This window comes from Uranotaenia lowii, unplaced genomic scaffold (genome assembly GCF_029784155.1).
Source record: "Uranotaenia lowii strain MFRU-FL unplaced genomic scaffold, ASM2978415v1 HiC_scaffold_52, whole genome shotgun sequence".
NCBI classification, from domain to species: domain Eukaryota; kingdom Metazoa; phylum Arthropoda; class Insecta; order Diptera; family Culicidae; genus Uranotaenia; species Uranotaenia lowii.
In genome coordinates this window covers 2880-15384 of record NW_026598445.1, presented here as the reverse complement: position 1 = coordinate 15384, position 12505 = coordinate 2880, and the positions used below count along the sequence as shown (strand labels likewise).

The window sequence follows — 12505 nt, the reverse complement described above, 5'->3', positions numbered from 1 at the left end:
TATAAACTGGCTCAAAAACTGTTAGTAGGTTGGTTCCACAGAAGAAAAAAAAATGATGATGATTTTTCAGTACAAAATTTTCAATTTTGCCATATAAACCTATGAGTTCAAATTTACTCATGTAAACGTTACTTTAAAATTCTGCAAAAAAACATTGATTAGTATTGAGCCAAAAGAAAACTTTTTAGGTCCCAAGGTTTGAGAATTTCAAAAATGACTCCAAATGAACTCAGTTTAATGGCGTATCTGTTTAAAAAAAATTTTCGGTTTTTTTTATTACGTAATTTTCACGAAAAAAAACTTTCATGTAAGCAGAAGACAAATGACTATTTACGATTATAAAACTTTATTGGTTCTATAAAATGGGGTGAATCGGAACAGTTTTCGGAACATTTATGAAACATTTCTGTTAAATTAAATTAAAAGAAAAAATGTAGTTAGGATTTTTTGCTATCCATTATTAAACAGCTAATTTCTTTCACCGCCAAATCGGGTGGATAAGGATAGTGGCCTGTTAATCGAGTAAGACATTTATTTGAGCTTCCATTATTGTGTTGAACGTGGACCAGTGCGTTGATTTTCGCTCTGCAGATATTTTTTGGTTTATTCCAATCAGGCCACCATCTCCTCCAGTTTTTCGAGGAATAAATTGGGAAAAGCCCGGTTCAACTCGGTTGCTCGGATTTTGAGCAAAAAGCTCGGATTTTTCCACAGTATTAGCAAATTCAAACCAAAAAATAAAATTTCGATAACATATTTTCTGATTTTGCGTCAAAAATCAACATTTTTTTTAACTTGTTTCTTCAAAATAAACTTGCAAAAAGTTTTTTGCAATCGTTCAGTTGATTTAAACAGCGCTGATGTATCTCGATAAAAAATACATTTTCATGGGTTTTATTTCACCTTTTCTATTATTTTTTTGTAAATATACCATTTTAAACACAATTTGTTTTTTTTTTTTGTTTGATTTGGGAAATAATATGAATAAATCCAGGGAAAATCCAGGCTTTTTCAATGAAATCCGGTTAACCGGACCGGACCAGACTTTTTCCAAATTTAGTATTAACCATCATCCGTCCCTGAAATTTTCACCCCTTACAGTCCCTGGAGTGTCAAACACTCCACTGACTAAAACCAATATCAGTACCGTTCATAATTTTATAGAAATTGGAAGCACGCGCACTGTCACTTCGACTTTAAACTTCCATAACTTTTTACTCTGATAATATTTTTTGATCAAAATTTTTGCGTTAGATAGATCAACTATCACACTATTATATCACAAAATTTGAGCTTTCTGGAGTTTGTGTGGCCTGAGAAACAATAATTCTTCGAAAATCGGACTTTTTGGACTATTCTCATTCAACCTGCAATATCTCTGAAACAACGCTACATTTTTTATTGAAATTTAACATAGTGATTGTTGAAATATAAAACTAGCATGTCTGAAGTTTTTGAAAAGTTCTATCGATGCGATCAAAAGTTACGCGAGGTGCAATATTTCAGGCATTGATCTGGAAATGCGATTTCTATAGAATTTTGGACGAATGTTTCCATAGGAAAATCATGCTCTCTCTTTAACAACCAGTAAATCTATTTTAATTAAAAAAATGATAACAATATCGCGAGATTCTGATTTCAAAACACAAATAAATCATTTATTTCTTTTTTTTTTTCTTCATTGCTTTGCCAGACATTCTTTGTCTGATTGGTGGAGGAAACTTTATTGTTCTCATGAATCGTCCAAAATTCTATAGAAATCGCATTTCTAGGTTCATGCCTGAAATATTGCATCTCGCATAACTTTTGATCCCATCGATAGAACTTTTTGAAAACTTCAGACATGCTAGCTTTATACTTCAACAATCACTATTCAAAATTTCAATGAAAAATGTAGCGTTGTTTCAGAGATATTGAATGAAAAAGTCCAAAAAGTCCGATTTTTGAAGAATTACTGTTTCTCAGGCCACACAAACTTCAGACACCTCAAATTTTGTGATATAATAGTGTGATAGTTGATCTATCTAACGCGAAAATTTTGATCAAAAAATATCATCAGAGTAAAATGTTATTAAGTTCAAAGTCAAAGTGACAGTCTCTCTTGTTTCTAAACCGATTTTCACAAAATTTTCTAAAAACAGCTACCTTTGAAAATTCGTCCAACATTGTGTGTTTCATGTTTTCAAATTTTTAAAAATGCAAAAATGTGCCAAATTTTCCCAACGTTGTCAACTTTTCAATCTTTTTTCCAAAATGTATCTGGTATGACTCAAACAATTTTGACAATTCATTGATTGAAAAGTACGGTTTTACAGCACTTTTTTTCCATTTATATTTTCACAGGTCATGATGCGGGACATGTCTTGCTTTTTTGTTGAATTTCCTGCCTTTTTCTCTAAATGTCCCGCTTTTTTTCATGGAAAACTTCTACAAAATTCACTAACTTACACTGAAAAAAATCAAACATTATCCTCAATATATTTCGACACAAAAAATCTTTCGAATACGTGTTTTTTCTCAAAAAAAGCATCAATATTTCCGGGTTTTCAGAGTTGACATAAAACAAATAAGAGTTTACACAAGGCAAATTCAGCTGAACGTTCTTGGATTACGTTCAAACAATGCAATGTAAAAAAAACTTAGGTATGGAGAAAATATTGCTTCAATTGCTGTCTTAGTTGAATTACCTTTTATACACCACCTGTTTCGCCTCAATCTTCCAAAGTATACAATGATTAAAGTTTTTTTGATTTTTAAAATTTTTAAAACAAATTTGAAATATTGATATTTGTTATTGCACAAAGGTATTTTGAAATGATTTTCTCAAAAAATGTGTTAATTTGCGAGAATCGTGGAAAATAACCGTGATTATGGCAAAATCCGTGTAAATAGAAGTCATGCAAAAAAAACTTAACCTTAGTGTACTTTTTATGAATAACTTTGGCTGATTGAAAACGTATAAATTTCAACTGTGTCCCGCTATTTTCGACAGCGTCCCACTTTTTTGTCGTGAAATGTCCCGCTTTTTTCTGAACGTATCTGGCAAGCCTAGATTAGGGAGATTTTTTTCTTGGGCTTTCAGGGTGCGTTTATAAAAAATTAATGATGCAAAATTAAAAATATCAATAATTCATTGAATGTCTCGAAGAAAATGTGTTATTTGGATGCTACCGAATAAAATTAGAAGCTGCCAAACTTCCAATAGTGTCATATTGACACTCAAAAGAGGAGATGAGGAGTTAAATATGCTGGCAAACCCGAACAAAACCGGGCAATCTGGCAACCTAAGTCATGACCGAGATTCGGTCTTATGACCCCATGGCTTAAAATACTTAAACACTATTGTGGCATAGATGCCACAATTGGTGGCAATTACAATTTTCGTGGCGATTTTGACTTATTTCTTAACAGTTTATGCTTCAAAAGTTTAAATGTTACTTTATCTTATTTGAATCTTTTATTCTAACCTTATCTTAGTCAATCAAATTAAACATTTGAGTTATCTTTGCTTCTGAAAACAATTCAAGAATTTAGGCTTTTGTTTTTTTTCAGAAAAATATGTGAATGTTGAAGAAATTTCGAAGGAATTTTCAACTAAACTTAGGTCCTGTTATTTTTAAAAGTATAAAACAAAATGAATGAAGTTCTCTAGTGGTGCCAAAGAAAATTGTTTCTAGAGTTTTATAAAAATCGTGCATTAATTATTTTTGGAAAAAAAATATCGTGATCCTCATAAAATTAATGATAATAAATTGATTCAAAGTTCAGTTTTCATTCATAATATCAGGTTGTTTATTTTTCAGATATTAATAACTGATTTTGCTCGAGTGTGGTTCATTTGGGATATTTAGCCGAAGTAACACCAAACCAAGAGGAAAATAATTAAGTCTAATAAAATTTCAGAACTCAGAGAGCAAACCTCAATGTTTTAAATATAGGCATCAAAAAGCTGTTTCACTGAGTCTAATCAACAAAATTTACACTTTTTATCCGCACATGTCATATTTTTTTGTATTTTTTTCCTGAATGACATTCTTAGCACTTGGAAGTTACGTGTACATCAAGACATAAAATTAGTAAAAAAAACACATTCTTTTCATCACTTCAAGATCTTCTGAAGTTGTGATACATATTCGCATAAACGAATATTTTTTACTACCTTTATCTGCTAAGCATTGGACGTAGCATCTTCATTGACTAAAATTCCTTTTTGTCTGTACATGTTTTGAGAAGTTTTTTTTTTAAATATTTCAATTGAATGGCTCCCTCTTATAAGCTTTAAGGAGCCTTACTACAGTTCAATATGTAATACTGCCTCCTTTCAGTGGATGATGGGAAGAAGAGAAGGGGGCTCCATTACATTTTTTCGCATAACTGGAGAACTAATCGAGCAGATGGAAACAAATTTGACATGGGAAGGCATTTGGATACGATGAATGGTTATATGTTTATTCGAGACTCCGTTCTTCTTCAATTGGGGATAAAGTTATGGAAGAGAGGAGCTCACATCAAATTGTTTTGCATAAACCAAGAATTTATCAAACAAATCGAACCAAATATGACATGGGAAATCATTTTGGTACGAGAAATGGTTCTATGATTATTTGAAACACCATTTTTTATTCCAGTGAGTACTTAGGAAATGGGGAGGGGGTCCAATAAAATTGTGTAGGTATAGAAGTAATCATGCAAAAAAAGCCTTCCGATTTTGTTTTTATTCTATCCACTTTCATAAATTTTGCAAACATTAATAGGAAAAGAAGTATTCTAAATTTAAAAGAATCCAATATTTAGTTTGTTACTTAATAACATTGCACTTATCCTTTAAAAAGAACACAGCGAATCCTTAAAATACCAAATTGAAAAATTATACATTTGAATTAGATAAAGTTCCTGTCATATCTTTTTATGTTTAGCTTGGTTGGAATTTCATGATAATTTACAGTCTATCGAAGGACACCTCGAAATATGAATGAAATTTTTAATAGTTTACTGAAGTCCACAAAATATTTTGTTTACAGTTTCTTCCACTGAATTTTTCCTTTGAAAATCTAAATTGATATTTTGACAATATTTGATAAACCATAACTTAAAATGAAAACTTTCAGAATTGGAAATTCTTAAGACATTCCCAGTCCTTGAAAATAAAAATCCACTATTCATGAATTTTATGAAAATGAAAATATGTTCAGTCTGTCATGCGTATCGTTTCCAACCTGGGAAAGCGATAAACATGGAAAACCAATCAACCTTTGCCAATCGCCGGTCGTTCGAAATGTCAATCCCCGCATTCCACGGGCTGGTCATCGCTCGTCACGGAACTCGAATTTTTTGACACCTATAATACCATCATGTTGATCTCCATATTTAATCCCATAAATTAAAGTGGAAGCAATACAATTGAGAAACGCGCATCTCCAAAATGGATGAGAGCCTAGAGTCAACTCATGATGGACCTCCACCGATGATGTTGCTGCCCGAAGATATGCTGCGAGGCTTTTTTTTCTGTTTTTGGATTCCCCCAAGTTGCTGGCTGTTGCTGCCATAAAGCTTCCCAAATCTGTTAACAAATTAACATTTTGACACTTCTTCGGCCAGCCTAATTCAGCAGCTTCAGCCAGCCAACCAGTTAGTAGATATCTACAGGTAGGGTTCGTCGCTTGATGAAAACTTCGCCGTTATCACTGCCATCATTATCATTCCCATCATATCGTGCGCAGGTGCTCTGAGATTTTTTTTCGTTTTTTTTCCTGTTTTCGGTCCCAAACATCACGAAGATTCACTACCAACTATTATCCCCTTTGAAAAAGAGCGAAGCTTATGTATATGATAATATGACATTTTTATAGTACCAATCACAAAGACAAACCGCATGATATCGTAAAAATATAAAATTATTACAGAAAAAAGGTTACTATTAAAATCCACCAATCTGTCGGAAGAAAAGGGTAAAAAGGAAGACGACCCAGACAGAGTCAGCCAAATCGCTCTGGCTTGTGTTATCACAAACATTTTTTTTCTAAGGTTTCTCTAAACCAATTTTCGATTCCCGGCCATAACAACCGAGCTGAGCTAAGCTGCGCGTATGGAAATTTTGCTGAAACGCTCGCATTCGCTAAGCCATTTTTCAGCCATAGCATTATGCAAGGATCGAAGGCTAAGCTCCCGGTAAGCGTGTGGTTTTCAGTCAAAACAAAATTCTTTCGACCAATATTTAAAACAATTTTACACATAACGGGGTGCTGGAGGAGTTTTGGAGACACTAGGTTGATGACAAAAAATTTTAATTTTACATATTTTGAAAATTGAAACACACAGTTCACAAACAACAGATTAGACTAGTTTTCAAAAAATTACATAATTAAATTGAAAAGCATCATCGAGCCTACTACAAAACTTAATACTAAGTACCTAGATTTTTTTTCAAAAGTACCATAGTACAATTCCGATACTTCTGATTTCGATGTCTTTTATAGGTATAAAATTCAAATTTTCAGTAAAAAATTATTTGAGAACAAATTTTCGAGGGTTTTAACAGTTATTCCTTCATATTGGAGATTCGCAATAGAATAAAATATGACCCATCGATCACATTGGAAAAAAATTGATTAAAAGTACTTGTTGTTAACTTTAACCGTTCAATGATTATGTTGAGTTTTTTTTTCATTTCGAGTATGTTAAGGTTTGGGATTTCTTTTTATAGTCTGTAAGTTTGCGCAAAGGGCCATTTTTTCCCTGAAATTTTTTATATCACTTTTACTGAAAACTCCACACAAAAAAGGGGTTAAATACCTCATATTAAAAGTTCTTCAACACCAACGCTGTTAGAAACAATTACTACCCGCATATATTTGATTGTTGTTGTTTATAATTGTTAGTTTCCGATGTAAGAATGTGTTTTTTTTTTCAAAACTCTAAAAGGTGTGAATATTCCATTTTGGTGTCTGCAGGTGACAATTGCAACCTAAAGCGGGCCTTTTTTGATGTTTCATGCAGAAGCCAAATTTTTAATATTTAATTAGAGAATTGGACAAATTTTTAACGGGTTGGATTGTGAGACTTTTAGATGTTATTTCTGTAATTCTTCCAAAACCGTCCAAATTAAAAAAGGGAGCTCCCATACCAAATTAACAAGAATGTGACTTATTTTAAACAATGTTTTAATCAGTGTTTTGACATAAAGAGATGATTTATTGAATTGACAAATAACTTTTAATAAAACTAGATGACATATTGTATTTATTGGCCATTTCCATCTCAATGAGCGAAGATTGTCATATTCAATGAGTGTTACTTACATATTATCTTGAAAAACAATTTCTAAGTGTGTTTTAAAAAGATTGGTCTATTTTTGGATTAATTGGAAAATTCATTGTAATGGAAGACTCTTCCCACTTTCAAAACTTTCCCACTTTTCAGTTTTATAAAACTGTTTATTGCTTTGATCATTCCTATTTTTTTTTTTTTGTAAACGGTGGCTTCTTCAAGTTTCATTGAGATTTAATATGTAAAAAAACAAAAGTTAAATTTTATCAATTTGAATATTTTTTAAATGAGTAGCAAAGCACACCGGGCCAGCTAGTAATAAAACAAGCTTTAAAAGGAGGATTGTGTGCCTTGGAAAATAAAAATATTCTGTCATGTACAATGGGGTGACCATCGAAGAAATTTAGAAGATTCATAAAAAATTGCCTTTGCGAAATTTCAGCACAATTGGACTTGATTCAATGGTGCCTCAATGGACAAAGTTAAGATTATTTCACCTGGGCTGGAAAAATCTAGAAAATTGAATTGAATTTTTTGTTGGCAAATAATTGAGAAATATCTCAAATTTGATAACATTCCGAAAATTTGACACTTTTTGGTAATTTTTGTAATTTTTTTCAATTTTTGTAATTTTTTAATTTTTGTTATTTTTGTCAGTTTTGTTTTATTTTTTTTTATTTTTGTCATTTTTGTAATTATTGTAATTTTTGTAATTTGTGTAATTTTTATCATTTTGGTAATTTTTGTATTTTTTGTAATTTTTGTAATTTTTGTAATTTTTGTAATTTTTGTAATTTTTGTAATTTTTGTATTTTTGCAATTTTTGTAATTTTTGTAATTTTTTGTAATTTTTGTGATTTTTGTAATTTTCGTTATTTTTGCAATTTTTGTAACTTTTGTAGCTTTTGTAGCTTTTGTAATTTTTGTCATTTTTGTCATTTTTGTCATTTTTGTCATTTTTGTATTTTTTGACATTTTTGTCATTTTTGTCATTTTTGTCATTTTTGTCATTTTTGTCATTTTTGTCATTTTTGTCATTTTTGTCATTTTTGTCATTTTTGTCATTTTTGTCATTTTTGTCATTTTTGTCATTTTTGTCATTTTTGTCATTTTTGTCATTTTTGTCATTTTTGTCATTTTTGTCATTTTTGTCATTTTTGTCATTTTTGTCATTTTTGTCATTTTTGTCATTTTTGTCATTTTTGTCATTTTTGTCATTTTTGTCATTTTTGTCATTTTTGTCATTTTTGTCATTTTTGTCATTTTTGTCATTTTTGTCATTTTTGTCATTTTTGTCATTTTTGTCATTTATGTCATTTTTGTCATTTTTGTCATTTTTGTCATTTTTGTCATTTTTGTCATTTTTGTCATTTTTGTCATTTTTGTCATTTTTGTCATTTTTGTCATTTTTGTCATTTTTGTCATTTTTGTCATTTTTGTCATTTTTGTCATTTTTGTCATTTTTGTCATTTTTGTCATTTTTGTCATTTTTGTCATTTTTGTCATTTTTGTCATTTTTGTCATTTTTGTCATTTTTGTCATTTTTGTCATTTTTGTCATTTTTGTCATTTTTGTCATTTTTGTCATTTTTGTCATTTTTGTCATTTTTGTCATTTTTGTCATTTTTGTCATTTTTGTCATTTTTGTCATTTTTGTCATTTTTGACATTTTTGTCATTTTTGTCATTTTTGTCATTTTTGTCATTTTTGTCATTTTTGTCATTTTTGTCATTTTTGTCATTTTTGTCATTTTTGTCATTTTTGTCATTTTTGTCATTTTTGTCATTTTTGTCATTTTTGTCATTTTTGTCATTTTTGTCATTTTTGTCATTTTTGTCATTTTTGTCATTTTTGTCATTTTTGTCATTTTTGTCATTTTTGTCATTTTTGTCATTTTTGTCATTTTTGTCATTTTTGTCATTTTTGTCATTTTTGTCATTTTTGTCATTTTTGTCATTTTTGTCATTTTTGTCATTTTTGTCATTTTTGTCATTTTTGTCATTTTTGTCATTTTTGTCATTTTTGTCATTTTTGTCATTTTTGTCATTTTTGTCATTTTTGTCATTTTTGTCATTTTTGTCATTTTTGTCATTTTTGTCTTTTTTGTCATTTTTGTCATTTTTGTCATTTTTGTCATTTTTGTCGTTTTTGTCATTTTTGTCATTTTTGTCATTTTTGTCATTTTTGTCATTTTTGTCATTTTTGTCATTTTTGTCATTTTTGTCATTTTTGTCATTTTTGTCATTTTTGTCATTTTTGTCATTTTTGTCATTTTTGTCATTTTTGTCATTTTTGTCATTTTTGTCATTTTTGTCATTTTTGTCATTTTTGTCATTTTTGTCATTTTTGTCATTTTTGTCATTTTTGTCATTTTTGTCATTTTTGTCATTTTTGTCATTTTTGTCATTTTTGTCATTTTTGTCATTTTTGTCATTTTTGTCTTTTTTGTCATTTTTGTCATTTTTATCGTTTTTATCATTTTTGTCATTTTGTCTTTTTTTTTCTATTTATTTGGTGTAATTTGTCATTCAAATTTAGTTGCTTTTCCTAAACTCAATAAGCATTTCTGCTGCAAGTCTGCTCTTAAAAACGTTCTGGCGATGGCCTCTTGTACAATCTTATTTGCTTATAAATGTTTAGCAAAAGCTTTTTCAAAATAATGTTAAATTGAAACTTAAATTATTTCACGGGCAGTTCCAAAAAAAACAAATTTACCAATCTGAAAATACAGATCACCCACGTTGCTGGAGATCCAGTTTTTTTTTTGCAGGAATTTTCCCCAGGCAGCTGCCTTTTATTGAATCATAAATCATCGTCCGGGAACGAGATTGACCCAACCACATATACATACCTACATGAATGCATGAGTGATCGCTAAAGACCCTGGCCCCGGAACCCAAAAATATAAAAAAAAACATCCCGAAAAGCGCCGGCGGCATCCAACATTTTCACAAGAACTTGAAGAAGCCGAAGCCGTGACCCGACTTGAGATGAGCATAACGAAAACCAACAGCAAGAATAAATAAGTAGCGTCCCGGCCAAAGAACGGACCCATGAAAGATGATCGTGTAATTATCGGACTTTTTCAATCGATTTCCAAACTGACATGCGCGCCCCAAAAAAGCATGTTCACTCTCGTAAAATTTGTGTATCGAATCTCTGGTTGGTGGGAAACAACGTGATGAAAAAGAGCCGTCGGCGGGCCAAGGAACAAACCAAACAAGAGCTGTCGATTTGAATATAGACTGCTTTGGGTAATTTTCAACCATCAGAAACTAATATGATTACAATAATGAGGCTGTTAATCGATTTGTTCGGAACGATCGATAACGATCGGGTCTACATTGAGCTGCCGACAGAAACATTCGACCCCTTTTAAGAACAAATCATCGTCGAGTCCCTTCTTGGGTGGTCCTTTTTTCGTACCAGTTGAAACTTACCTAAACAAACTGGACAGCACTGGCCAGGCCTGGTGGTGAGAGGATTCCCACAAGGGGTGTAGCACTTGATCCGGGACCGCGTTATGACACCGGAGACACACTTGAAGTGGTCGCAAGGATCATTAGGGTCGGTCCATTCGGTGCCGCTATCGATCATACGGCCCTCGTGGAGGCATCCTGGAAAGAATGAAAGTGGAAGAAAAACAAATGAGTTATAAGTCTTAGATTGTATGAAGATCTTTTATTGTAAGTTCTCGAAAAGTAGTACATGATGTTTCAGAAATGCTATTAAATTGTCTGTGCCAAACTAAATGCTAAGAGATCGCTTAAAAAATCAAAACACAAAGTTGTCCGTAAATAATAGAAAGTCTCACGAAAACACCATATTAACGCTTCCTAGGATCCATTTAAGGCCTTACAAGCCTCCTGCGCAACAAGTTTCTAAGCTTAACATAGGTTCTGCTTCACTCAAAGTAGAGGTTGCAGATTTCAATGCCGCAAAAACAAGAAAATCATTTTGTGGGATTTTCATCCTTTTGGATAGTTTATCCCAAAATAGAAATTAAAATATAAAGCGAGACGCAACATTTTTATTTTGACTTGCCAGTCGACGAAGGTTTATTGTCAAAGTCCTTCTCCCACGCCACGAAAAAAAACACTGCATTGGTCGTCTGCCGCATTGCCGGCGATAAGGAAGCTTGTTAGTTCCGGTTTGGCATAGAATATTAAAGGGTGATACGGTCAAAATTTGGTCAAGGGAAAACGCGTGTAAATCGGTGAAATCGTTTATTTAAAAAATCAAATAAAATTTCTTTTTCAAGTTTAATTAGTAAAAAAATCAGGAAAAATATTTAGTAAGGCTTCCGCTTTTCCAAATCCGAATTGCCAGGCCTCACGCTTAACCCCTGCCATCAGATTTTGTACAGCCACCTTGTCCATCTTATTAGCCACAGAAAGCCAGTTTGCCTTGAATTGCTGCTCGTCCTTAGCAGTCCTTAGTCCTTCTTTAGGTTCCGCTTGACAATAGCCTAGTATTTCTCAATTGGGCGGAGCTCTGGCGTGTTGGGAGGGTTCTTGTCCTCGGCAACCACCTGCACGTTGTTGGTGGCGGACCACTGCATGGTCTTTTTACCGTAATGCTGCTTTTCAAACCACAGGTACAGATGGCTTGCCAAACCAGATATTTCTTCGCGAACTTTGACAGTTTCATGGGCTTGAAAATATCTGCTACCTTTCCCCTTCCTTTTGCCGTATAAAACTCCTGTCCCGGAAGCTGCTTGTAGTCGGCTTTGACGTAGGTTTCGTCGTCCATTACCACGCAGTCAAACTTCGTCAGCATCGTCGTGTACAGCCGGGATCTCGATTTGGCCGTCGTATTTTGTTTTTCATCGCGATTTGGAGTCACTAACTTCTTGTAAGTCGATAGTCCGGCTCGTTTTGATGCACGGTTGTAGACGATACAGCTTATTTGCGGCATCTCGGGGGGAGAGGTTAGGGTTTCGTTTGAAACTACCGGCAACTCTCTTTGTCGTCTCAGCGGCTTCCGGTTTTCGATTTCCCCCCGATCCAGACTTCCTGGCTGTCGACAAACGTTCCCCAAACACTTTAATTACATTTGTTACGGTTGATTTGGCAACTTTTAGCGATTTTGCCAGCTTTGCGTGCGAGTAGCTCGGATTTTCGCGATGCGCGAGCAAAATTTTGATACGCTGCTCTTCTTACTTGGACGGCATTTTGACAACTGAAGAGTGAATTCCAAAATCAAAATAGGAGCAACATTCTTCACACACACACCTTCAA

The 12505-nt window shown here is 32.6% G+C and overlaps 1 protein-coding gene across 1 annotated transcript in view; it reads right to left on the bottom strand.

Moving 5' to 3' along the window:
- The window catches only part of LOC129760232 (BMP-binding endothelial regulator protein), a 76781-nt gene extending 65713 nt beyond the window's left edge, over nucleotides 1-11068 (bottom strand). The window contains exons 1-2 of the mRNA XM_055757838.1: nucleotides 10974-11068; nucleotides 10706-10882 (exon numbers count right to left, since the gene is read on the bottom strand). Of these exons, the coding sequence (XP_055613813.1) occupies nucleotides 10706-10862 (157 nt within the window). The 5' untranslated portion in view covers nucleotides 10863-10882; nucleotides 10974-11068. The remainder of the gene's footprint in view (nucleotides 1-10705; nucleotides 10883-10973) is intronic.
- Nucleotides 11069-12505: the final 1437 nt, after the last annotated feature.